The sequence below is a fragment of the Pan paniscus genome, chromosome 5 (assembly GCF_029289425.2).
Source record: "Pan paniscus chromosome 5, NHGRI_mPanPan1-v2.0_pri, whole genome shotgun sequence".
Lineage (NCBI taxonomy): Eukaryota > Metazoa > Chordata > Mammalia > Primates > Hominidae > Pan > Pan paniscus.
The window spans coordinates 93834729-93862561 of record NC_073254.2 but is presented as its reverse complement, the minus strand read 5'-3'; the positions used below and the strand labels follow the sequence as shown (position 1 = coordinate 93862561).

At 39.7% G+C, this 27833-nt stretch overlaps 1 protein-coding gene across 1 annotated transcript in view; it reads right to left on the bottom strand.

Moving 5' to 3' along the window:
• Positions 1–3146: 3146 nt before the first annotated feature.
• The window catches only part of CD109 (CD109 molecule), a 136567-nt gene continuing 111880 nt past the window's right edge, over positions 3147–27833 (bottom strand). Inside the window, exons 25-33 of the mRNA XM_034962387.3 lie at positions 24391–24619; positions 23214–23379; positions 21284–21474; positions 20303–20458; positions 19180–19245; positions 16343–16485; positions 12930–13077; positions 10901–11003; positions 3147–8003 (exon numbers count right to left, since the gene is read on the bottom strand). Coding sequence (XP_034818278.3) covers positions 7828–8003; positions 10901–11003; positions 12930–13077; positions 16343–16485; positions 19180–19245; positions 20303–20458; positions 21284–21474; positions 23214–23379; positions 24391–24619 — 1378 coding nt within the window. The 3' untranslated portion in view covers positions 3147–7827. The remainder of the gene's footprint in view (positions 8004–10900; positions 11004–12929; positions 13078–16342; positions 16486–19179; positions 19246–20302; positions 20459–21283; positions 21475–23213; positions 23380–24390; positions 24620–27833) is intronic.

Genomic DNA, 27833 nt, shown 5'->3' with positions numbered 1-27833 from the left:
TCCTCAACCTTTGCAGGCAGCTCTGGGCCTAGGCAAGACCTAGGTCAGCACAGGGGAACTGAGGATGATGTCAAGGTGGAACCCAAGAGGGAAATGAGCTCACCATTGCCATTTAATTCTTCCTAACTCAACAGTGCAGAAAAGCACTCTGTCTCCTTTGGGATGGAGCAAGTGAAGGGAGAGACTCTAAGAAAATTTAAGGAAAAATTCCACCTCATATACACCAGGGAAGAAAACTCTCCCCTCTAAGAAGAGGCAGATCGAAGACTCGAGGCCAGGCCTGCCTGGCACCAAAGCCCATGCTCTTACCCATCACAGTATCCATAGATGAATGTGTCTAGTGCACTGTTGGCAGGGAGGGCTACAAGGAGTCAATTTTGCTGGAAGATTTTGGATCAATAACAGAGAGAGACAGAAAGAGAGAGAGGGAGATTGAGATTGAGATTGTGTCAGAAAGAAGAGAGATTAGGAGGATAGTATAGTATCTGTACCCCATGGCATATGGTCCAGCCCCCTGATCTTAGGTCTGAGAGAGAGAGAGAGAATAGTGGGGAGGGGGGTGGGCAGAAATTAAAAGAACAGTTGTCATTTAAAAACTCTGTAAGCACTGAGCCACAACCAGCCCTACTAAGAATACAAAAAGATAAAGTATATCACAGAGACAGGGAGAGAACAACTCATCACTTCATTGTGGAACTCACTGTGGATTGAGAGCAATTAAGCCTCCAGCGAACACAGCTCATCTTTGGCACAGAGATGGAAATGGCAGCACTGAGGGAGTAGTGGGCACCAGGGCTAATGCTCATGTGTTTATAGGCCCTGAAATGGTAGAAAAGATGGCAACACCAAGTGTTGCCAGTTAGAAATGTTAGCTGCATGCACCAGAATTAATTTTTTAACTTATTTTCTTGTTTATTAATTTTCTACTGTTATATAACAAATTAGCACAAACTTAGTGATTGAAAACAACACACATTTTTATCTCACAGTTTCTCTGAGTCAATAGACTGGCCACATAGCTGGGTTCCTTGTTTAGGGTCTCCTACAGCTATCATCAAGGCATCAGTTGGGGCTGCAGTCTGTTCTGAGGCTTAACGAGAGAAGGATCCACTTTTGTGGGCAGAACTCAGTTCTTTACAGCTGTAGGGGTTTCAGTTTCTCACTGGCTGTCAGCTGGAGGCTGCTGTCAGCTTCTAAAATCTGATCTTAATTTCTTGCCCAAAATTGGCAGCCCACATGGGCAGCTCACTTCTTCAAAGCCAGAAAAGGATGGAGAGACTCCAGCAAGAGGGTAGCTACAATCTAATGCACACTCCGTCACCTTTGCCATGTTCTATTGTCCAGAGGCAAGTCACGGGTCACACACATACTCAAGGGAGGGGATCCACAATGGCCTGATCATCAGCAGGCAGGGGTCATGGGGCCCACCCTAGGGCCTACCCACCACCACAACTGGTTTAAACAAAGTAGATGTTTTCTCACTTGCAGAAGAAATCCAAAGGTAGGTGGTTCAGGGTGGCTCCACAGTCATTAGGGAACCCGGCTCCTTCAAGATCTCCAACCTCCAGTCCTAAGGGTTTGGCCTTCCCACTAAAGGACCAAAAAACTGATAGAGCTTCAGTCAGTCATCCACAGTCCAGGCAGCAGGATGAAGAAAAAGCAAAAAAAAAAAAAAAAGGGCAAGGCACTTACTCCCTTCCTTTTAAGAATACTTCTCACAAGTATCACTAATATCTTTAGCCTATATCCCACTGACCAGAACCTGGTCCAGGACTCTACCTTGCTGCAAAGTCATCTGGGAAATGTAGCTCCTCCTGAGACGAAGGAGGAGGAAGAGAACGGGCTGAATAGGAGGAAGAAAGTAGCAGTCTCTGCTACACTGAACATCAACAAAGTGCGCCAGATAGGAGAGAAAGAACAAAGCAAATCCCAGGGGACAGCTCTTGGGATCTTTTGTGAGAGCACGCAACAGTCCTGGAAGCCCCCAGGAATCACTGGGAAGGACTGTCGGGGGTGCTGGAGGCCCTGCATCATCACTTAGATGGCATGGATGATGCTATTTCCAGGATCCCATTTCATACCCAGGCCAGTGAGGCCTGGAAAACTCATTAAATAATCCAGTGGTTCTCAGATTAAAATAATCATCAGACTCACCTATTTGCTTAACAATTCAGATCCAGAAACTGATTCTAGATATGCTGAATTAGGATTTCTTAAAGTAAGGCCAGAAATTTTTGTCAAACCAAGCTCTTAAGAGAGTCTAATGTCTATCAAGTTTGGAAACTACCATTATAGATATTTTCAAAAAATAATTACTTCATCTTTTCCCAGTCTCCAAGTGAAGTTTCCTAGACTTGGGATATAAACTTATTTGTTAATCTAAGTATCTGTCCAGTGATTCCAATGACTCTATTCTTATATAAGAGTATATTAACTTAATCATATTAAACAATTGGCATCAAGAGGTGATCTAGAAGGGCCCAGCATCACTTAGCTAGAGAGTTTTTCAACCTCAGAACTTTTCATATTTTGGGTCAAATAATTCTTTGTTGTAAGGAGCTGTCTGGTGCATTGTAGGCTGTTTAGCAGCATCCCTGACCTCCATTCCCTAGATGACAACAGCACTACCTCCAATTATGTTAACCAAAAAATGTCCAGACATTGGCAAATGGTTGCTGAAGGCAAAATCACTTCCAGTTGAGAACCCCCAATTGTGAAATGCTATCTTTAGTATTTCACAGAAGCCCAGAAAATTCATGGCAACAGAAGTATTAAATAACACTGGGTGGGAATTAAGAAAATGTACATGAAATCTTATGTTCTGGCTGAGACAATCTGTGCCTCCATTTTCCTGTGTGTATAAAAACTATGTGTTCTATATACTTCTATATAATTTCCAGAGGTTAAGTGAGTGCTCACCTCACATTAACTTTTTTTAATTTGTGTATTACTTACCTCTTCACTGAGCGGGGAGGTAAAGGAGGCTGGTAATCAAATTTCTTCAACTTCATTATGTTGCTACCTTGCAACACAATAATCCCTACTCTAAGCTAGCCTCAAATATCCTGTTTCTCATAAATAAGCTTAAATAAGGGAGGTGTGCTATAGACATGCTTTATGCTAAAATAAAAAGAACACATAATAAATAGATGAGAATTTAAACTTTTATTAATAAATCATGATTTTCTATTGAATACATAATAAAGTACAATTAACAATAACATAACATTACAACATTAAAAATTAAAACTTTCAGAATCACCTTGATCAATATATAAAGCTTTAGTTCCTTATTTCAACAGTGTTCTTCTCATATGCAAAACAGCTTCCCAAAATAAGAAATTCGTGAATGAAATTTTATAAAGCTTCCTGTGTACAAAAGAGATTGACTCCACATCAACTGTCCCCTACTGAAAATCCAAACCATACAGGCTTGAAGGACCAGAATTGAGCCACATTCTATTAAAGTTATCAAAGATAAAATCTTAAAGATCTACAAATGGAACATGGAACTACCTTCTAACACCAATTCAATACACTGGGCAAACGTGGTAAATATTGGCCTCAAGACAACATAAGATAGAATGATTCTTAAATATGTAGCAACAGATATATCAATATTATCCCTATTACAGAGACACATGTATACCAATTTATAACTGTTCTTTGCAGTAAGAAACTCAGAAATCATCTAGGAAATATCTATTTTCCTATGTTACAATTGAAATGAAAATGACAACATATTTTGTAAAATGATGCAATGTGGTATTGTCTTTTGATGAGACATGAAAACACAACTCACTGGCTAGAAATAGTTGTAAAACAAGCCTACTCTCACTGATATATACTTACTTTAAAAGTTACACTTACTTCTTAGTTTTCTGAAGAAAGAAGGATAATGGTCCTCTATTCAAAGTAGTAATAAAAATAATTGCACCTCAAATTACTCCCAGTGTAACATAAGATATTTAATATTAACATAAATATCATTTGCATAGATGATAGAAAAATTCTAATTTCTTAAAAGTGCTATGCCTTACTGGAATTTGAAGACAAAAAAAAAAGTGAGGAATATACTCTTCTGCCTGTCCAACAGAAGCCTCTACCGAGAACGTAAAAGGTTCTGAAACTCATCCATGAATGAGTCCACTTACTATAAGTGTCTTAAATTTACAATGCGCAAAAAACCAATGCACCCAAGAATATATCATGGCACCTTGCCCCATGGTAACCACTTGGCAGACTCAAATAATAACTACCCTCATAGGGAGAAATCTTGCCAAGGCAGAATTTACAACATATTTTTAGAAAGAAATGAGTATTCAATCATTCAATAAAGCAAATCAGAAAAAGTAAGGTTGTGAAAAGAACTCCAGATTATATGCCAGCAGGTTAATAAAATAATTCTTTTTTAAAAAATGACAAAGAAAAATCATAGTTCCAATTTTTTATTTAATGTCTTGAGTCTGCCAGACATGTCAAATGAAATAATTGAATTATGTAAAAATAAAAATAGTTGGTATTATATCGACAGACTACTTATAACTATGTTTAGCATAAATAGAAATTAAAGCTAAATATGTCTTTTTCTAAAAAAAAAAATTATACCTAGGCTCAAAAGAATAGGAGCAGGGAGAGTTATGCTATCTACAATTCTGAATATTTCCACGTGCAGGATACGGTATTACATATGTAAGTAACATCTCCTAGGTAACAGAAATATATCTGGATTCTACATAAGCAAAACGCTCCTCAGATTATAATATATAATCCAAAATACTAAACCAAAGATACTATTTTTACAATGTTTTGAAAAACAAAGTACAATAGCACAACACAATAAAAGGAAGCATTTCATTGACCAGACATATTTTAATGGGCTTGAATTTCTTTTTTAAAACTATAACTAAATGTAATAAGATGGTGGAACCAAATATAAAAATGTTATTCTGTCCTAGAATTGTTTGGCTACTAGGTTTTCCCAACATTCAGTCTCTGGAAGCATTGGCCAGTCAGAAAGAGAGGTGAGATATGCTGGTGTCTTACTAAGGTTCCCAGTGAGTGGAAAAGAAGGGGGACTTTAGTTCATACCAGTAAATGACATTGACAGTATTCTAAATGGAAGAGCTTCAGCATAAGGAATCTTAATGGTAAAATGAGTTTTTTAATATTATTACTCATAGCATGTGAAGAAAATAATTTGTACTAGTAATTATTACTACTACATATACTCCTTTTCTCCTTATGCCTGTGGTATTTTAATCACTTTTAGTCCAAGCCCACTGCTTGTAGCAGAGCAAGTTCTCTAAGGGAAGTATGAAGGAAGAAGTGGCCAGGACATGTGCACAGCCCCATGCACCAGGAGGCAGTGCTAGCTAACCCTTTCTGTTCCTTCTCATTGTTGTCCTCTTCATTTTTAATAAACTTACAATAAAAAGAGATGAGTTACAAGGTGACTTTTTTGTTTTTTGTTTTTTGAGACAGAATCTCGCTCTGTCCCCCAGGCTGGAGTGCAGTGGCGTGATCTCAGCTCACTGCAACCTCTGTCTCTCAGGTTCAAGTGATTCTCCTGCCTCAGCCTCCCGAGTAGGTGGGACTACAGGTGCATGCCACCACGCCTGGCTAAATTTTGTATTTTTAGTAGGGACGGGGTTTCACCATATTGGTCAGGCTGGTCTCAAACTCCTAACCTTGTGATTCACCCGCCTCAGCCTCCCAGAGTGCTGGGATTACAGGCATGAGCCACTGCGCCTAGCCTACGAGGTGACCTTTAACTTGAAAACATGGAGTTCTTCACCAAAAAAGTATTCAAATGATAGTTTTTAAACAAGGAAATATGGTCTAAAAAAGATACAACCTGTCTTCCAATGGCCTTTCCATTCTAGTGTTTCCTAATATATTACACTAGAAGTTAACTATAAATTATATACTTTAAAATATAAAGTATTGATTGTCAGTATAAGGTTCCCAGGCCAGGAAAGAGGAGGGGAAAGTCCTTTGCCAAGACCCTCCCCCAATTTCTTTGTAAGATGATTTCACCTTTAAAGAACTCCCAGAGAGCAAAGGGCAAAAATACGTTTACAAGGAGGCCCCAACATTACAAGTGCCTGTTTTAGAACAGATTGTGTCAGAGGTGTAAGAGATCTAGAAACTTTTCCCCACTTAAGAAAAAAAGGGAAGAAAATTAAGTATTTGATACTTAACTGCCCTCTTCATAGACCACTGTCTGGGGATCTATTTTCTATGTACAGGTTTGCCAGCTTTAAAATACTGAATGTCAGTTATTCCTACTTTGGTATCCAAAATATCCATAAGCAATATATGAGCATCCATTCCACTATAATTTCTGAAAATTCACTAAAATAAGAGCATTTTTAAAAATTAACTTTAAAAGATACATTTGCATACCTTATTTTTGATGGATTTATTTTTAAATAGCTAAAAACATAAAGCAAATTCTTTGGAGCCCATGGCATTTACTTTTTCCCCTGTCCACTTGAGTGAAATGCCATAGAGCTAAAGAGAAAAACTAAATCATTTCTTAGATTGAATAAAAGATCATTAATTGTTGACACATATCTAAATCATTTCAGTATATTTAGAAGGCAAAGAAGAAAGGGAGAAGGAAAGAAAAGAGAGAATGAGGAAAAGAAAAAAGGGGGATTCATCTTTAAAATTTCCATCCAGATAAATTATATTACCCTTCGGAATACAGGGCAATTAAAGATTGAGGTGCTCAGGATTCAGGGATCTTAAAAGTTCACAGCAAGCATCAGATGTCACTGGACAACTGGCAGTCTAATGCTCACACCTCTGAACTAGAAGAGGTTCCACAGGATCCCTGGCCAATGCCAGGGATCTTTAGGTCAGCAGTCATGTCAAGATGCTCTGATTCTCCACAAACCCAGCTTCTTTCCCAAACTGCAGGGAGGTCAGTCTGCAGTGACTTACCTAGTATTTTGTTGTATCCCTGGCTCACAGTGTCTCCCTGGTCTAGGATCTTCGAATCGAAATCCCATGAAGCACATATTGCAGTGCTCTCTGACTCTCACCCCTGAAATAGAGCTGGTGTGGGGCTGAGGATGTGGGAAGGAGACAGCACACCCAGCACCCCCCAGGGCAATTTTCAGTATGCTCCTCAACCTCTGAGATGGTGTGAAAAGCACAGTAAATGTACTGCCCCTCACATTTCTCTACAGAGGAAAAAGAGAGGGAGGGCAATGGCTGGGGGGTGTGATCAGATTTCAAGCAGAAAAAGACCGTGCCACTTAAAAAAAATTCACCACCTAGATTCTGAAAAGAAAGAATTTCCAGTTAAGAAGTATCTACTGAGACCACTGGGCATGGGGTGGGTTGGGGTGGGGTGGGCAGTAGGGTTAGGTTGGAGGTGGGAAGGGAACAGATGAAGCTCCTCCTGCTGGCTGTTTTCTCCCATTCGGAGGGAAATCCATCTTTAAGCAAACATGGATGTGTAATAATGCTTAAGAATCTAGGTTCATTTCTTTCACAAAATGAGGAGAATACCTATTCTAAAGTAATACCGTTATTCTGGAGAAAACAAACACCTCCAAAAAAATTCTAAAAGATTTTGAGAGGGGAAAATATAGACACACAACTGCATTCATTCTGATCTTCCACACAAAGATCAGGTGAAGAAATCTATGCAGCTATACATACTAGGACCTGTTGTACACCATTCCTGCAACCCCATAGAAAGAAAAAAAAAACTGTTTTTTCAAAATAGAAGCAGTATTCTTCTACGAAAACAAAACAATCACATGTGACTACTGGAAATCTTAGTGTTACACAGAGTCCTTTAAAAATAAATCACAGCCAAAGTTCCAAAAAGTACAGAAGCATGAAACAGAAAATAAAAATGACTGAAGGGTGATGATGGGAGCCTGAAGCTCCATCCTCACAAGGACGGCAGCCCTGGACATCGCTGCAAAGGTCACAGAAGGACAGCTTCACTTCAGAGTTGTAACTTCTCACCGCCTGTCTCCCTGTTCAAAGAAGCAGACATCAGTTCACATGGCTCCCTTGTTTAGAAACACTGACTTTGCCAAAACATAAGAGCATTTCGATACACTTTTCTGAGTTTTCCATTCTTAACCTAATTTTATTTTTCTTTACAAGAAACAACTGAAATGTCCAAGAGTGGTCCAAAGTACTAACCAAATCCAAGAGAGAAACAATGCGCTCAGTCCAATCTGTCTACCACCAGCAGTTGGCCAGCATTAAAAGAGAGCAAATAGACTGCAGCTGCACACTGCAATCACAAGCACCACTTTAATCTCTTACTGCATCAGGGAGAATTTTCAGTTAAGGACTGTTTAACCTCCTCAAGAGTTTATTTTAGGATGACATTCTCTATGCACTCAAATAAAATTCTAATCATTAGAACTACTGAAAAGGGGCATTTACCCTGGGCTCTAGTAAAAAAATACATAAATATGAAGAGAAGACTGCCTATGCAATACCTTGTTTTAAAGCACTCAGCATATAGTATCTAAAAGCAAACATGACAAAAACTACTTAAAGTACCTATAACACCACAGTGAACTCACTGTAAAACATAAATGAGTTTTATAATTTTTAAAAAACATATTCTATTTTCAAATTTATTCATGATTTTTCAGAGACTGTTGTCCATATCGTAAATGTGTTTTGAGATTTTTTAAAATGGGTTGGAAGGTTTAGCTTATTCTGATCTTTCCCATATTTTCATTTTAAAATGGCCTCCTCATAAGTAAGTTGTTTTCCATAAAAATTTGCATAGACTGAATTATTTTTGTTTCTTAAATGTTTAAAATGTTCCCCATGCACCCAAGAAATATAAATTGGGGAATTTTGCAACTAAGTAAAGTAATAAAGTTGGACAACTAGTTACTGTCATTGGGTCTCCACAGTGTATTCCATCCCTCCACTAGAAAAAAAGTGCCACACCAGTGTTTCCCAAATGTCCCACAAGAACCTGGGTGAATCCTCTTCCTCAGTGCCAACAGGGGGCAAAAGACAAGAGGAACTGGCTTGTTGACTATGAGGAGAGAACTGGTGCTACACCTTAGTCTTGAATACTCTATGAAACACTAACAACAATGGGAACAAGTTCATCTCATTTAAAGTGTAATTATCTACAACTACCTAACACATAAAAATGTTCGTGCTTCTCATGCATTGTGATGATTCTGAGCCACCACAAGTGCTTATTCAAAATAAGACATATTACAATTAGAAACATTAGGCCAGAGATCACATACAAAAAGTCACTCTGACTGAACATGGATTCATCCTATTAAACTTGGGCCATCTCCAGACCAGCTCTCTATTTTTACATCCTAAATTTCCATCATTTTATAAAAATAAGAAGTTACCAGTAAAATCAAAGAAGCTCAAGTTATTTTCCAAACAGGCTATATTTTTCTTGATACACTTTAAAAAATCTGTTATCAAGTGTAAGTTTCAGCAAAACACCAGACTCCCTCAATAAAGAAACAGCTAACTCCAGCCGATGCTACTGCATTGCAGATGCTGTTCATGTTCTCTCCTGAAGAAGTCCCATTTTATTTATTATTTGTTATTTATTTATTTACTATTCAGGGGTACATGTACAAGTTTGTTACAAGGGTATATTATGTGATGCTGAGGTTTGGGCTTCTATTGATCCTGTCACCCAAATAATGAACATTGTACCCAATAGAGAGTGTTTCAGCCCTTATTCCCCCTCTCCCTCCCCACTTTTGAAGTTCCCAGTGTCTACTGTTCCCATTTTTATGTCCATGTGTACCCAATGTTCAGCTCCCACTTATAAGTGAGAACATGTGATATTTGGTTTTCTGTTTCTTCATTAATTCACTTAGAATAATGACCTTCAGCTGCATCCATGTTGCTGCAAAAGACATAATTTAGTTCTTTTTTATGGCTGTATAGTATTCCATGATGTACATCTACCACATTTTCTTTATCCAATTCACAGTTGATGGGCACCTAGGTCGATGACCTGTCTTTGCTATTGTGAATTAGTGCTGTGATAAACATATGAGTGCAGGTGTCTTTTTGGTAGAACAATTTATTGTCCTTTGGGTATATATCCAGTAATGGGATTGTGGGGTCAAATGGTAGCTCTACTTTTAGAAGAACTCCCATTTTTTTTATTATACTTTAAGTTCTAGGGTACACGTGCACAACGTGCAGGTTTGTTACATATGTATACATGTGCCATGTTGGTGTGCTGCACCCGTTAACTCATCATTTACATTAGGTATAACTCCTAATGCTATCCCTCCCTCCTCCCCCAACCCCATGACAGGCCCTGGTATGTGATGATCCCCTCTCTGTGTCCAAGTGTTCTCATTGTTCAATTCCCACCTATGAGTGCGAACATGTGGCGTTTGGTTTTTTGTCCTTGCGATAGTTTGCTGAGAATGATGGTTTCCAGCTTCATCCATGTCCCTACAAAGGACATGAACTCATCCTTTTTTATAGCTGCATAGTATTCCATGGTGTATATGTGCCACATTAAGAACTCCCATTTTAAAGCTGGAAACAGATGGAATGGGTGCTTGGAATAGAAGCAATACCTTGCAAATGAGACATAACTGGACTCTCTATGCCAATTTTTCTTTGTAAAGTTTATAATTGTGAGTTAAAAATCTAAAACATTATGAAAAAATATATCATTTTTAAATTTCATATGCTAAAACCTATCATGTGACCCTTGTAAATTATCAATAGTCTTCACTGAAATGGAATGCTCACTTCCTGCCTCCCCGCCTCCTATGCTTTCTCCTACCAAATCCTGCCCTCCCCACAGAACCAATCCAACGTGTGGTCACTTCCAATAAATGAATGAATGCCTGGCTTAATTTCTAAAGTATTAAGAACTCCAGAGCATACTTACTTGGCTCATAGTAATCCACTATGGACACTGAAGCATCTTGGGTATTTGAAACTTTAAAGTTTCTCACAGCAGGAATATTAACACAAAACTGGGTTTCATTTACCTAGAGAAATACAAAAGAGTCTTAAAGGGTTGGCACACTGTGTGTTCATGATTAAGTAAAGACATTTCTTTTTTCTCATCATTTTAGGAAACAGAGACTAACACTTAGGGAGGATTTCTACATGTCAGATACTGCAGTAAGTACTTCCTATGAACTATCTTATTTAACTTGTAAAACAATGCTTACAAAAAGGTATTGTTCTTAGTTCCATTTTGCTGAATGGGATACTGAGAATTAGAGTGGTTAAGTAAGCAGCAAGCCTGAGGGTGCATGCACCTAGATCTCCTGTCTCAGATGGTGCACCCCACCCCCAGTTACTACTAATGGCTCACAGCAGCCTCCTTCTCCTGGGAATCACCCTCAGCTCATGCAAGCCATGTCACCCAGTAGGTGAGGTAACTAAGATGGGGCTGTACTCCACAGCCAATGACTGAGATGGGGTACACAAGGCCAGCCTATCTGTCTCCAAGAGAGATAGATTTGGCCAATTTGGCAAACAACACTCATTAAAGAATCAGAAATTAGTAAATTCCTTCAAACATTCCCTTATTTGCCAATAGTAGTAAATGAAAAGTCAAACTGACCACTCAAAGAGTACTGGACACTCAAATTAAAATAACGATTAACAAGAGCATCAAAGATAGAAGACAAACTCCAAAACCAATTACACAACTAAACTAAAACCTTAAATTTGTTTTTCAAGTTCCAAATCAGGCCAATGGCTTTCAAGCAGTGCTTAATGTAAGATAATTCCTAAAGAGCAAAAGAATCTAGAGACTGTTATTTAACATTATATTGAGACTGAATTAGTTTTAACAGGGCTTTAACCAAAGTGGTTTTGAAGTGCTAAAACAAATGAGACCATTCAAGAACTATCTTTTTAAAAGTATATATTCAGCAATATATTTCTGCTTCATACTTAGCAAAACTGAAATAAGAAACATACAAACCCACCCATGTAATATGAAATCCTTAGAATACTATGAACTCAATATCAATTCAACCTATGAAGCTCATATAGATGCTATAAGAAAAGAATAAACTTACATACCACCAGTTTTGAGACATACCAAGTAGAGTCTGGAATTCTTCACTTACCTTTCCCTACACACTGTATGCACCTTATTCTTGAATCAGTAGTACTCATTCAGCAATGGAAAGAGTACACGAAGGTTATGTAACAATTCTATGTTAAGATCAAATCTCTGAGAATAGTCTTCCATGATTTAGCACCTAATTTTTCAAGGTAAGAATATGAACCCCTTTAAGGTTTGTTAAAAGCTTCATGGAAGAATTTTAAAATGTGTAATTAAGACTTTCGTCTTCCAGCCAGGCATGGCGGCTCACACCTGTAATCCCAACACTTTGAGAGGCCAAGACCAGAAGATCACTTGAAGTCAGGAGTTCAAAACCAGCCTGGGCAACAAAGTGAGACCCCGTCTCTACAAAAAATTCTCATGAAATTATCTAGGCATGGTGGCATGCACCTGTGGTCCCAGCTACTCAGGAGCCTGCAGTGGGAGGATCACTTGAGCCCAGGAGTTGGAGGTTGCAGTGAGCTACGATTGCACCACTGCACTCCAGCCTAGGCAACTCCCTGAGGCAGACAGACTCTCAGATTCAGATCTGGGTTGAATTTTTTTAATTATACTATGGAAATTTCTATGTATTTCACATCTGGCATGAAATAAAGATTGAGTTATGAAGACCTTCATCAGGCTCGTCATTAATAGCAACTCTCTAAACTGATTTTATACTTATGTCTTTCTAATGGAGATAAATATATGGTTGCCTTGTTAAACTCGTTCAGGGACACAAAAAGTTGAAATAACAATGACTTAAAGAAAACATACTTAAAGTAAGGTAGACACCTGAACACAAAACACAGTGGCTTTGTCAACAGTTACCTTATGTTTTACTACTTACAGAATCTAAATAGAGGTTGAGTTTTCCATGATCGTATTCCACTTTCTTCACTGTCTCGCTCAGAGAAATTGCGTCTGAAGGCACCATAAAGCCACTTAGTAGGTTAACTTCCATAAGAGCCATGCCACTCCTACCTGGGCCCAAAAAGCTAAATCAAAGAGGGAGGATGAATGAAAACTCCTCAGGAAAAACCCATAGCTGTTATCAAATTATCTTCATACAAAAATCAAACCCACCAAATGTTATTCCAAATACTGTTTGAGTTCAAATAAAATTCCCTATAGAGAATTTTAAAACAGGTTATCATTTTCTTACATGTGTGGTAATCTTATAACTTTTAACCATATAAGGAATAATGATACAACAATGTGTTCATCTGACAGATAGTATGCAATGCCTGCAATGTAAGAGGCTTGTGCTTATAAACTGTGACAGTACAATATACATCCTTTCAACAGACAACTCTATTTTCTAGTGGTGATTCCAAACAGAATTGCACTTTTCCTTTTCTCAAAAGTTGACAGCACCAAACTTGCAAGCTGAAAGCCAGGCCCTGAGAAGGAGGCATCACTTGACCACTTAGTGATAGGTCCCATCCAAGGTCTTAGCAACCTTTCATTCGTCTGATTTTAGAAACATCAGACCAGTAGGGAGAAGCCTTCCCTTTGTTCTCCCATATACTTGAAGAACATTTTGTGTTTTCTTTGGCCACCGTGAGGGAATTACAAGCCTTGGAAAGTTTTATTACACTGCATCCTTCTCTCGCCCTGTTGTACATGATGTGAGCATCAAAGGATCTGGGCACCAACAACATTTTGTCTGCTTGAAAATAAATATTTTTATAAAATGAATTGATGGCAAGAGCTTTTCATTTAGAGCAGAAGGAGCCCAGCTAAGTGATTATGGAAAGATGTTTGCCTCCAATTTAAAAGAATCATAGCATTAAGTTAGTACCTGTTGTCCTTTTAAATGGCAAAAGAAAGAAGGGCTGTTAGAAAAATCTTGCTTTTTAGAGCAGAAAACCCATGCCTGCCAAACATGACTGATTGAAAAGCCATACAGTACAACTGCTGACTTCAGCTGGCTCTGCAATCCAAAGCAACTGAAACCATCTGCTGGCAATGCACTGAGCCAAAATAGATGTTATTGAGAACTAATAAATGGATTGAAACTAGAGGTGTTTGCATATGAGAAAAAAATATAGATGAGAAAAAAACAGTCAATATGCTTAAACATTTAAAAGCACAATGCAGATTATACTTTCAGTACATATCAAAAGTACCTTGGTTGATCTGATCTCTCTACCAAGCCTGGGGCAGAATTTGTTAAACTATCATGCCACACAGAAAGCCTGGTATGAGGTAAGGTCTTGGACCCTGTTGATAGGAATAAAGTGTCTGAAATATCAAGTAATCTTTTTATAATGTGCTGCTGAAAAAATACACCTAAATGTTATCTGTCCTTCATACCAGATTTTTCTCAGAAAACTAGTAGCAGCATTTAAATCCTTTTTATAAAACCCCTACCCTCACATGAAAACATTTCCCTTCTTCAGGCTCTACCTACCACCCAAACTCTGTTGTCCATCTGATTCCTGATGCTTAAAACTGGAAATCCTGCATCCTTACATGAACCCCTATAAATGCTGAGGCCTCTTCACAGTCTGAATTCTGGTTCCCCACCTCATTTTTCTCATGTTTCTTCACTTGATGTCTCTTAAGAGGTAAAAATCTCCCTCTCTTAACTCCATGAGGGTCTTCTTCTTTGCCCTTTTCAAAATTAGAATTTTAGGCTTGCTTAGGGGATTGTTTCCATTAATTTCTGTATCCCCCTCAAACAGCAAGTTCCACAAGGCAGAGCTTGTGTCTTTTTTGGCTTACAATTATATTCCCACACCTGACACACAGACACCATGCCTGGCACATAGTAGAGACTCAAGCAATACTTGCTGAGGGAATAAATAAATGAATGAGAAAAGCAAGAATAGGTGGCGCACAGTGGCTCATGCCTGTAAGCCCAGCACTTTGGGAGGCCAGTGCAGGAGGATCACTTGAGGCCAGGAATTTGAGAAAAGCAGGGATAATAATAACACATACTTTACACAGTTCCTGTAAGAATTAAATGATATGCATGTAAAAGTGTTTGGTGCCGTGCCTGGCATATAAGTTTGTAATTACTGTAGGTTGTTATTGTTTATAATAATAGTAATAACTTGAAGTTGTTATTCTATAACAGAGACCAATTGGAAGACTCGTAAAAAATAATTGGAGTCCTACTTTTTTCTCAGCTGAAAAGGATGCCAACACGGAGATTCTGATATCCCCTTGCTGCTGGCCCAAAATGCCCAAGAAGGTGAAGAATGGGACAAATGTGGGACATTTTACCCCAAAATCATGAACAAGAAGGTCCAAAGATAAAGACAGACAGTAGCAGTAATGGCGGAGACTGGGTCCAGGCAATGGCTGTGAAGGCTGGCCACCTGGATGAACACCCAGAGATGACCTTGAAGAACATCTGCCAGCTCAGGACCACATCAGGGACTTCTAGCCCAACAATAAGCTAAGTTAAACCAGGACACTATGGGATATTTTAGAAGAGCAAACAGCAGCTCCTCAATGCCAGTGCATCTTTAAGTCCCAGCTCAATACCAAATAATGCAGATGTAAGAGAATAGATTCACGAAAGAAAAGAAAGTGAAGCCTCTATTCAAGAACTTTCACAAGGAGTGTGCTCAAACTCCTGTGTGCAGTGGAATGACCAAAAATCTGCAGCTTCCCAGTCTTACTGTGAAGTCGGTTGGGTTGAGGTAGAACCCTTTTTCCTTATTAACAAGATTCTCAGATGCTTTGGATATAGAACAATTTAAGAGTCAACTTAAAAAGTACTCCCAGAAGCTTCAGCTGTTAAGTGTCTAATTATCCAAGATGAGAAACTCCTAAACTGGAATATTTTCAATGTACCTAAAAAAAAACTATCCTCTTGATTGAATTTGCATGTTATCATAAAGTTTTGAGTTAAATGCCTAACAGTTAAGGTTCAATATGAACCTGAAATAATTATTTCTACAGAAAAATAACTCATAACAAGAAATAACCATTTTTGAAGTATTAAATATGATTGACTTAATTTAAAGTTTTCCTAAATTAGACCTGAGTTTTATTAATTTATATATACACTGTTCTATTCAAATGTGTTATACGTCCAGGGAAAACTTGTAAATAATTTTTGTATGCATCTAATAAATGCTTGAATATAATTAGTAGTATTTCTAGTTTGTAATCTGAAGTGTAGTTCATAACTGAATTCTTTGTTCAATATAACTTCTTAGATTGATATAGACAACTATACATAATTAAACCTTCAAGTCTATTTTTTAAAGGAAAAAAAGAAGAGAGACCTAAGCAGACACTTACCTTGTACACACATTCAAATCCACATGATTGAGATCATCTTTATTTTCTTTTACAGCAACATCTAAATCAAAGGCTTCTTGATTTTGGATAGATCTTCGTCTTCTAGAAGACCCAGAAGCCTTCACATTATATACAACATTGAGCTGTAAAAAATAAACTAGCATAAATAACAAGTTGGACATAAATTTCCATCATTTTGCCTTCTAAATACTGTATTAGGTAATGATTCTCTTTGGATGGACCCAGTAAGATTTTTAATCTTCAAACTAGAAAAAAATTAATTTTACTTGCTAACAAAGTATCACTATTAACAAATAGTATTAAAATTTATAAAATTATGTTTAAATGGAGAAAACTGTTAAGTAATATTCCAAAACAAGTACAATAAAACACTATGGGTGATATTTGGGGATACTGGTTTGCCAAAGAGGGTAAACATTCCCTTGAGGAAAAAACTTTCTTGACAGCATTCACTAATTTCTAAGACCTGTTGCCCAAATGGAGTCATTTTTCTCTAACTAGAACTTCAAAAACTCTCAGTAGGATAAATCAAAACTAAAACATTGAAGAGCCTTAGTTGAACATTGCTGAGGATTATTTTTGTTCATACAACGTTTGTCAAAGATGATAAAATAAATGATAGCTTTCAAGTCAACTGGGTCTTTCTCGGCATCTACTCTGTACCCACCACTGATGTTAAAGGTGCCGTAGACACACTGGGAGAGCCTGAGGACCCGTGTCTTTCTCAAAGGGATCCTAAATCAGAAGCTTAGGAATGTACTCAAAACTTCCTAGTCCAGTCTCATCCCCAGATGGACTGGAATCTATTTAAATGTTTTACCTCATCCCCTTTTTTATAACAAGGTTCATAAAGCTTACTGTTGCTTTGTAAGGTTGTATTTTCTTTTAACTTATACCTAAAACACATACACATATGCACACGTGCACACACACACACACACACCCCTCAGAACTAACATCTAATACCCCTCATGGATTTGCATACTTAAAAAAATCCTCTAAGCCTTCATTTTTCAAATCTAAAAGTTGCAATCTTCTTATTCTGCCACAATCCAAACTGATATAATCCTTCATCCACTTGATCTTTCTGGTTATCTTACTTTGGACATTTGTCAACTCTTTCTTAAAGTATAATGATTACATTATAGAGTATTCCTGAAGCAGCTGAAGAACAGTCCCATAAAATTGGAGAAATGTTTTCTATTATTTCCATCATTCCCCTTTCGGTGGCATGCAATTGTCCCTTTAGAGACCAATGCTATCAGGAAACAAACAAGGACTACTCTGTCTCTCGGGTCATAATTAATGCCCATCCATAACTAAGTATTAGGGTTTACATTTGGCAATAAAGCTCAACTGCTCACTCAGGGAACTTCAAAAGATCTTGCAGTTTATTTCCAACAGTTTAGTATGTTATTACCCAAAAGAGGGTAATATTTACTGCAAACTCATGAGTTTTCTTTGCCTTCCTTGTTCCAGAGCACTTATAAAAATATCAACTGTAAGAAATCTCAATACCCATTTCTGGGTGACCAACTTCTTTGTAATTTTTTTCCTCCCTCATGAGAAGTGCCTACTGGTCCCTTCCTTTTGTTTTCTGCATTTTGAGACCGACATGGGATTGATGAACATTCTGACCAACAGGTACCATATTTACCCCTGTGTGCTTCAAGCCTCAAGTAAAAAATCACTTGGTTTCAGTAATTTCTCTACCAACCAACTTGGTGATTTAAGTACATATAATTTTTCAATTTTATCTAGAATACACAGCATATTTACTTTTGGATTTACTCTTGGATTGCAAGACAGCTTGAGAATGAGAATTTTCCCATGGTCTTTGTTAGTAAAGATCGAAATAAATTGTTTACTTTCTCTTTCTGACCTTTTCACTGAATACCATTCCTTTTCATTGTGATCATTTTTCCTTTAGTTTTAAAAAATGTTTACTGTATTCAGAGTATAATGCAAAATAATCTTAGAATTATTTGGAAGTTTCTAAATTATACCTGCTTAGCAAGGTATACCCGCCCTACTCAGCAAGTATACCTGTTCTCTCTACTAGAATGATTGTGCTGGTTTTTGAAAAAAGTACTTTTTCTCCATAATAGCCATTTTTTTACTTTCTCAGTAAGTGTTTCAGTGTTTTTGTTTGGTCGTTTGGTTGTTTGTTTCTACCCAAGCACACAAACATTTTTGTTCCTATCACATATTATCCTTGGGTTCTAATGAGATGATCTTAAAGTCCTCAATATTTTTATGTGCTATTTAGTGTGATGATTATCTTATTCAGTATTTTTCATACTACTTCCATTTTATTGTAGCTCCTGCTGCACCATAAAAATGTAGATTTCTTTATGTTTTCTTTCTGTACCAGAGGATTGAGCATAATTATGCTTTAATTGTTATATTTACTATTATATAAGATTTTACATTAAAGGGACACAATTCCTCCCCTCAAGTCAATAATTCTACCATGTTGACTTCTACATTCTCAGATGAATATTAAGAAATTATAAGTAAAACATGTATTTGTTATCAGGAATCATATTGGAGGACATTAACCCTCACTTCAAAAAGCAAATAATCTCCAAGAAATAGTTTTCAAATAGAAAATCAATCTATATAATTGCTCTCTACTCACTGGCTGGCAACATCTCTAATACTTTTTATTAAAGACAGTGATATATCTTGCTTAAGTCACAGATGTAAATCATTAAGAATTATATTCAAGTTATCTAAGATTTAATAAAGCCCCAAACCAAATAATTATTATAAAAAGTCATATTTAACTTAAAAAAATAAGCATCGTTACATACCTGACAAATAGCAAATCCAAAACCATTTGCGGAAATATTAACTGCAGTTGGCTGTACCACAGCAAGCTGAATCAAGGTGAAAAAAAGTGAATGAGTCTAATTTTCCATATCTAGATCCTTCCAAGTAGCAAAACAGATCAGTCCTATCCCTCATTAGGAAAAGAAGCAATCACTGACAGCACTAAGAGCTTTGCACTGTCTCACATATCAAAAGCTATGGGTCAAATAGGTAAGCAAGGTGATGAAAGGAAAAGTGCACACTCCCCAAGCTCCCTCACCTCTGCCCATGGGAGGGCACATTAGTGCTACTGACAAGTCTGTCCTCCTGTTGGGGCTGAAGCATAAAAGACAAGAAACTAAAGTCATCTCCCTCCCCTGACCTCCCTTAATCAGGGCCTAATCCCCTGGCTTTCCCAGGAACACAACAACACATTGTCTATGACTGTGCCTAACTTTATTCCTTCTTTTCCTTTATCATCACCACTCTTCATCACTTTCCAGAATTGAAGTTATCACCTTCATCCATTGTACTTAACCTCCCACAAAACTGATCAAGGGAATAAAGTTAAGAACAAGCATATTCTTTTATTCCAGTTAAAGTAAGAATTCTACTACCGGTTCTATCAATTCTCCTACGAAGACATGTGGAGCAGCTGAAAAGAACATGGTCTTTGGAATGATGAGTTCAAATCCTAGCTCTACTGTTACTAGTAACATGATCTTGAGCAAGTCACTTAACCTCTCTCAGCCTCAGTTTTATCATATGTATGATGGGGATAAATGTACTTACTTCTTAGAGTTACTTTGAGAAGTAAATGCAATAGCATATGTAAAGTAATCTAGCACAGTGCCTATGAAGAATAAAAACTCAACAGGTTTCTATGTTCATTCCTTTCCCAATGTTACAGTGCCCGTGTTTTCTCCTGTTCCACCAATCTTTCCAAAGTTCCCCACCCTTCCAGAGCTCAGCAAATTCAGCCAAAGGAGGGCACCTCTTCTCCCTATTACTCTACAGAGCTCTGGAAACAAGTCTTTGTTGAAATCAACAGATTACAAATAAAGCAGTATTCCAGCATAAAGAATTGTCTACACTGATTTTTAAATAACTGCCCCTTGCCCACACCTCTGCTGTCTGAAGGAGTAAGCGGTTGTGTGTGTCAATCAGAAACTTTGCAGGACTTGGTGAGCTAGGCCCCATCACGGTCACTTGGATATTTGTCCTTTCTGTATTCATTAGGGCTGCAAATTCAGACAGAGCCTTTAAAGCCACAGTGGTATCCTGTTGAGGGAAGAAAAACATTTGTACATATAAGTATATATCAAGGTCTTCAAAGAGTAAATTTAGTAGTATTTTGTTGCTGGATATTCATACACCTTCCTTCAGAGTGGAATGCTCCCTGATTCATATTTGAATGTCCTTGGCCTAGAGTGCAGGAGAGGCTCAGAAAATGTTTGCTGAAATGTTTTATCGTTTTTAGTGTATAGATCTTATTGATTTTTGTCAGATTAATCCCTAAACAGTTCACATTTTATGCTATTTTGATTTGCGTTTCCATTGCTCATATATAGATACAATGGATTTCTGTACAATGATTTTTTTATACCACAATGTTACTAAATTCACTTGTTAATCCTAGTAGCATTTCTGTAGATCCCACTAAATTTTGCACATAAATGATTATATTATCAGTAAATTAAAAGTTTTAGTTTTTCCTTTCCAAAAAGAAGAAAAGAAAATAGAAAATATTTGCTATATGGAACTGAACATCTACTCTTATATCAGTTACCACAGATGAAAAGTGGCAGATGGGGAACTGATTTATTCCATATAAATATCAGATATGAAATTCATAGTAATGAGAAAAAAATTAAAATTAGTGAATTTAGCCTTTTGCTTAAGTTACTAAACTTTGAAACTGCCAAGTAATTTTATGAAATCAAAGAAAAAATGCAACCACATACTTTTTAAAATATTTTTTATATATAACATATAATTTATATAATATATATAAAATATATACTATATATTATATATAAAATATATATAATAAATAAATCTATATTATATATTATAGTTTAAAGGGAAAAAACTATCATCTCTCACCTGACTAGATGCAAAACCACCCAAGCTATTTCTTTGCCTGCTTAGCCACCTCATAATTGGGATTCCCTCAGAAGTCTGAAATTGTAAGAAGTGTGAGAGCAGTGCATAGGCTGCAACTTCAATATCCAGGGAGCGTGGCTGCCAGGAGTCGGAAAGTTTGGACTCTGATGACACCCAGAATTGCATGCCACCTGCAAGAGAAAAGTAATAACATTCTGATCAATTATCCAGAAAAATTACATTTTATACCATTAAATATTCCTACTCTGGTCCAAGTTGTACTTAACTAGCATAAAAAATATATACTTGTATACATGTATTTATTTATGCCAAACATGTATTTATTTATCACAAACACACACACACATACATATGTATACATGTGCCTATATGTTGCTTTTTTAAACTATTACAAGTTAAGTATATCTTATCCAAAAAGCTTGGGGCCAGAAGTGTGTCCAATTTCTGTTTTGTTTGAATTTTTGGAATATTTACAGCATACATACATTCCAAAATCTGAAATGCTCAAAAATCTGAAACTTTTTGAGCACTGACATGATACTCAAAGGAAATGCTCATTGGAGCATTTTGGATTTCAGATTTTTGGATTAGGGATGCTCAACCTATATACTTGTAAATTTTCATCCTTTTCCCATTGCCTACATTTGAGGATGTTTTGATGAAAATAGTTTTCCTAAGAGAAATTCCCTATATTTGGCTCAAGACTAAATAGCTACAAATAAAAGGAAAAAATAATATATTTCAGAAGATAATGCACGTTACTTATCTGACCAGGCCATCCCCAAAATATTTTAAGACACATCGAAAAGAATCCTATTCTGGGAATCTGCCATTAACTAGCTCTAATATTCTGGAAAGACTCTCCCATTTTCATTATCTGAAGGTTGGTGTTTACAGTTTGAGGTTCAAGCCCCCAAGAAAAAAAATTAGGATCCCCAGCTAACTCAACAACCTTCCTAGAGATAATTCTGCTCTAGTCCCCAGAGGACCATCCTACTTGGTGCCCTCTCTCAAATATTACTATTTAGATGATGACTACACTTAGGTGGAATATTAAATAACTACCACTTAGCCAAGCAGACAAGAAGAAAAAATGTCAAAGACTGCTTCAGCCTCTAAGCAATAATCTTCTAGTCCCCAGCTTTGGAATAGGTAACAAGGATTCAATCTAAGTTACTGTTAATACAATATTTTTTACAGTCTCAGAAGAAGCCTCTAAACACTTTCTACAATTATCCCTTCTTGAATTAACAGAAATTTGAATCACTGGACATTATCTTATTTCTGCCCACCCACTTCCATCTCTCTCTTTCTTACACACACACACACACACACACACACACACACACACCTGGATCCCTGTCCACTTTGTATATAAAATACACATAATCCACTTACTAGCAGCATTTTTTGGTGTTCACATTTCTTTTAATTAGCATTTTAGTTCCTATTTTTGAGCATTTGCTATGCAGCAGCATTGCACATTATCTCATTTAATCCTCACAGCCACTCTAAAATAGGTGCCATTTCCACTTTACAGTTGGGAAAACTGAACCTCATAAAGGTAAGTTGCAGAACCAGGATTTAACCTGTCTCTCCAGAACCCAAGGTCTTAGCAAACTACAAGGCTGCCAAACCAGAAATGGTATCAGACACTCAAAGGGTAACTGACATAGGGCATCACATATCTAAAATAAAGAGACATCTGAGCCCTCAAATTCTGTTAAAAAAAACCCTGGGGAGACCAGAAGCATTGTGGCCATGTCAGGCCCATCCTGATCTCATTATGTGTTTTACTTTTCACCAAAAGATGCAGATGTAATCAATTTCAAACCTGGCTAAAAATTTTTCTCATGTAAGTTATATATTTCATAAAGTATAACAACCTCAAGTGGGCCCAGCACATTACCTTCTTGTTCTGCTCTCCAAGTCAGCATATTCAAAGCTTCCTTCGCTTTAGGACTCCCCACTGATGACAATGCATAAGTTATAAGGGCTAGAGTATAATTGTCTGAAATTCCTCTACTGAATTCAGACTCCAAAAAATGGATAGACTCTTGCACATCAATGTTAGGCTTGGAAGAAAAAAAGTATGTTTTTTACTATTCAGAGTAACCCATTACCACATACTGAAACAAAAAGTACTTTGAAACATGCATTTAAAAAATAAGTTCAGTGTCTATGAAGTACCTGACCTTGTCCTAGGCAATGAAAATCAACCATGATCATTGACATTTAAAGATTTGCCATGCATTTTGAAAATAATACTGTTTTTCAGTTTTTATAAGTAAACAGGTGTCATTCCCTAGAAGAAAAAAGTAGAGCTTTTGCCAGTGTTTCTCCCACTCAGTATCACAGACTCAGATAAGAACAGCAAACTGCTTGAGAAATATATTTCTTATATTTGATCTCTGGTAGTGCGGCCCTAAGTTCAGGAAAAGTTTAGCTTCTACATGCCTACTAGTAGAATAGGAAAATAGTGGGGGTCCTAATAAAGAGAATGACTTTGGTGATCTCATAAAATGCAGTAGGCAGTAAGCAGTAAAGGCATCAATCACCAGGACAGCTCTGGAGCAAACTTAAGCTCGTCAGCATACCTTTCCACGCATACTCATTCTCATCCAGGCATCCATGCCCGTTCAACACACTTTTCAGGGTATGGGTGTTCTCAGCACTAAATTAACAGATATTGTAACTGTTCCATGATGTTTTAGAAGTAAAAAATCCTTCACAATCTAAACTTGCTAGAATACATTGTCAAATTTTAAATAATTTTCTTTCCCCTCAGAAATTAACTTTTTCAATGATAAAACATGTATTGACTTATCTTACCAATAGCAAGTACAATACATACATTAAAAAGCATTTTTAGAATTCTCTTAGTTATTCTGAAAGAGTGGGTTAATGTTTTTATTCTCAGATTTTGGAACATGGCCACAAATGGAAAGCAAAAGAGTACTCAAATTCAGATTTCACATGTGTTGTAAAACTGCAACGTGTTAAGTTTCCACACACATATTTGACCCATTAAGACCTACCTTCCTTGAATTTCCCATCTATCATTTGTTAAATTAAATATGAAATACCTGATACTTTCTATATCCCAGGAGAGAAGTTACAATATAGGCTGTAAGTGTTACTGGACTTTTATTGCCACCTTGAAGCTCACTATGAATCACTCTTCCTGGATCCCAAAATTCACCGTTGGATTTCTGATGTCCTTTAAGCCAAGTGTATGTTCTGTGTAACACATTCTGATCAATATCTATGTAAGGATCAGCTTCAAGGAAACATCTTAAAACAAAAGCTGACAACCTTTATGAAAAGAGAAAAAAATTACGTAAAATACACTTTATAAGGTCCACCAAATAACACTGAGCAAGCAAAACAACAACACTTTTTCCCCATCAGAAGATTCATCAAAGGGGGAATCACTGAAGATGGAACAAAGGAAAGAAAAAAAGCAAAAAAGAAAGAGCAAAGGGACAAGGTAAGCAACTCTCTCTAGCAGGCAGAACTGGTTTCCACTTGGGCTTGGCCAAGAAATTCCATGTTGACTCAAAAATCTCAGATTTGAAAAGGAATTTAGAAATGATCTAATCCAGCTCCATTTTTAAATTTAATTTTATTTTATTTTTATTTATTTTTTATTATTATACTTTAAGTTCTAGGGTACATGTGCACAACGTGCAGGTTTGTTACATATGTATACATGTGCCATGTTGGTGTGCTGCACCCGTTAACTCGTCATTTACATTAGGTATGTCTCCTAATGCTATCCTTTCCCCCTCCCCCCACCCCACAACAGGTCCCGGTGTGTGATGTTCCCCTTCCTGTGTCCAAGTGTTCTCATTGTTCAATTTCCACCTATGAGTGAGAACATGAGGTGTTTGGTTTTTTGTCCTTGTGATAGTTTGCTGAGAATGATGGTTTCCAGCTTCATCCATGTCCCTACAAAGGACATGAACTCATCCTTTTTTATGGCTGCATAGTATTGCATGGTGTATATGTGCCACATTTTCTTAATCCAGTCTATCATGGATGGACATTTGGGCTGGTTCCAAGTCTTTGCTATTGTGAATAGTGCCGCAATAAATATACGTGTGCATGTGTCTTTATAGCAGCATGATTTATAATCCTTTGGGTATACACCCAGTAATGGGATGGCTGGGTGTGGGGAAAAGAAAGAGAGATCAGATTGTCACTGTGTCTGTGTAGAAAGAAGTAGACATAGGAGACTCCATTTTGTTCTGTACTAAGAAAAATTCTTCTGCCTTGAGATGCTGTTAATCTGTAACCTTACCCCCAACCCCGTGCCCTCTGAAACATGTGCTGTGTCAACTCAGGGTTAAATGGATTAAGGGCTGTGTAAGATGTGCCTTGTTAAACAGATGCTTGAAGGCAGCATGCCCGTTAAGAGTCATCACCACTCCCTAATCTCAAGTACCCAGGGACACAAACACTGCGGAAGGCCGTAGGGACCTCTGCCTAGGAAAGCCAGGTATTGTCCAAGGTTTCTCCCCATGTGATAGTCTGAAATGTGGCCTCGTGGGAAGGGAAAGACCTGACCGTCCCCCAGCCCGACACCCGTAAAGGGTCTGTGCTGAGGAGGATTAGTATAAGCGGAAGGAACACCTCTTTGCAGTTGAGATAAGAGGAAGGCATCTGTCTCCTGCCCGTCCCTGGGCAATGGAATGTCTCGGTAGAAAATCCGATTGTGAATTTGCCTGCCTTGGCCTCCCAAAGTGCTAGGATTACAGGCATGAGCCACCATGCCTAGCCTTTTTTTTTTTTTTTAAGAGACAGAGTCGGGCTGCGCTGGGAGGCGGCGATGAGAGGCTCACACGCCTCCAGCCCGGCCCCGGCCCCCCGGGACGGAGAGCCGAGCAGCCCCGGCTCTGGGCTACGGACTATGGGCGAATAGCTCTGACCACCCGGCGAAGCATGCCGCCTGCCTTGGCCTCCCAAAGTGCCGAGATTGCAGCCTCTGCCCGGCCGCCACCCCATCTGGGAAGTGAGGAGCGTCTCTGCCTGGCCGCCCATCATCTGGGACGTGAGGAGCCCCTCTGCCTGGCTACCCAGTCTGGAAAGTGAGGAGTGTCTCTGCCCGGCCGCCATCCCATCTAGGAAGTGAAGAGCGCCTCTTCCCGGCCACCATCCCATCTGGGAAGTGAGGAGCGTCTCTGCCCAGCCGCCCATCGTCTGAGATGTGGGGAGCGCCTCTGCCCCGCCGCCCCGTCTGGGAAGTGAGGAGCGCCTCTACCCGGCCGCGACCCCGTCTGGGAGGTGAGGAGCGTCTCTGCCCAGCCACCCCGTCTGAGAAGTGAGGAGACCCTCCGCCTGGCAACCACCCCATATGAGAAGTGAGGAGCCCCTCCGCCCAGCAGCCACCCCGTCTGGGAAGTGAGGAGCGTCTCTGCCCGGCAGCCACCCCATCCAGGAGGGAGGTGGGGGTCAGCCCCCACCAGGCCAGCCGCCCCGTCCGGGAGGGAGGTGGGGGGGTCAGCCCCCCACCCGGCCAGCCGCCCCGTCTGGGAGGGAGGTGGGGGGGGGTCAGCCCCCCGCCCGGCCAGCCGCCCCGTCCGGGAGGGAGGTGGGGGGGGTCAGCCCCCTGCCCGGCCAGCCACCCCATCTGGGAGGTGAGGGGCGCCTCTGCCTGGCCGCCCCTACTGGGAAGTGAGGAGCCCCTCTGCCCAGCCAGCCGCCCTGTCCGGGAAGGAGGTGGGGGGGGGTCAGCCCCCCGCCCGGCCAGTCGCCCCGTCCAGGAGGGAGGTGGGGGGGTCAGCCCCCTGCCAGGCCAGCCGCCCCGACCGGGAGGGAGGTGGGGGGGTCAGCCCCCCGCCCGGCCAGCCGCCCCGTCCGGGAGGTGAGGGGCGCCTCTGCCCGGCCGCCCCTACTGGGAAGTGAGGAGCCCCTCTGCCCGGCCAGCCACCCCATCCGGGAGGGAGGTGGGGGGGTCAGCCCCCTGTCTGGCCAGCCACCCCGTCCGGGAGGTGAGGGGCGCCTCTGCCCGGCCGCCCCTACTGGGAAGTGAGGAGCCCCTCTGCCCGGCCAGCCGCCCCGTCCGGGAAGGAGGTGGGGGGGTCAGCCCCCCGCCCGGCCAGCCGCCCCATCCGGGAGGGAGGTGGGGGGGTCAGCCCCCCGCCTGGCCTGCCGCCCTGTCCGGGAGGGAGGTTGGGGGGGTCAGCCCCCCGCCCGGCTGGCCGCCCTGTCCGGGAGGTGAGGGGCCCCTCTGCCCGGCCAGCCGCCCCATCCGGGAGGGAGGTGGGGGCGTCAGCCCCCCTGCCTGGCCAGCCGCCCCGTCCGGGAGGTGAGGGGCGCCTCTGCCCGGCCGCCCCTACTGGGAAATGAGGAGTCCCTCTGCCCGGCCAGCCGCCCGGTCCAGGAAGGAGGTGGGGGGGTCAGCCCCCCGCCCGGCCAGCCGCCCCATCCGGGAGGGAGGTGGGGGGGGTCAGCCCCCCGCCTGGCCAGCCGCCCTGTCCGGGAGGGAGGTGGGGGGGTCAGCCCCCCGCCTGGCCAGCCGCCCGGT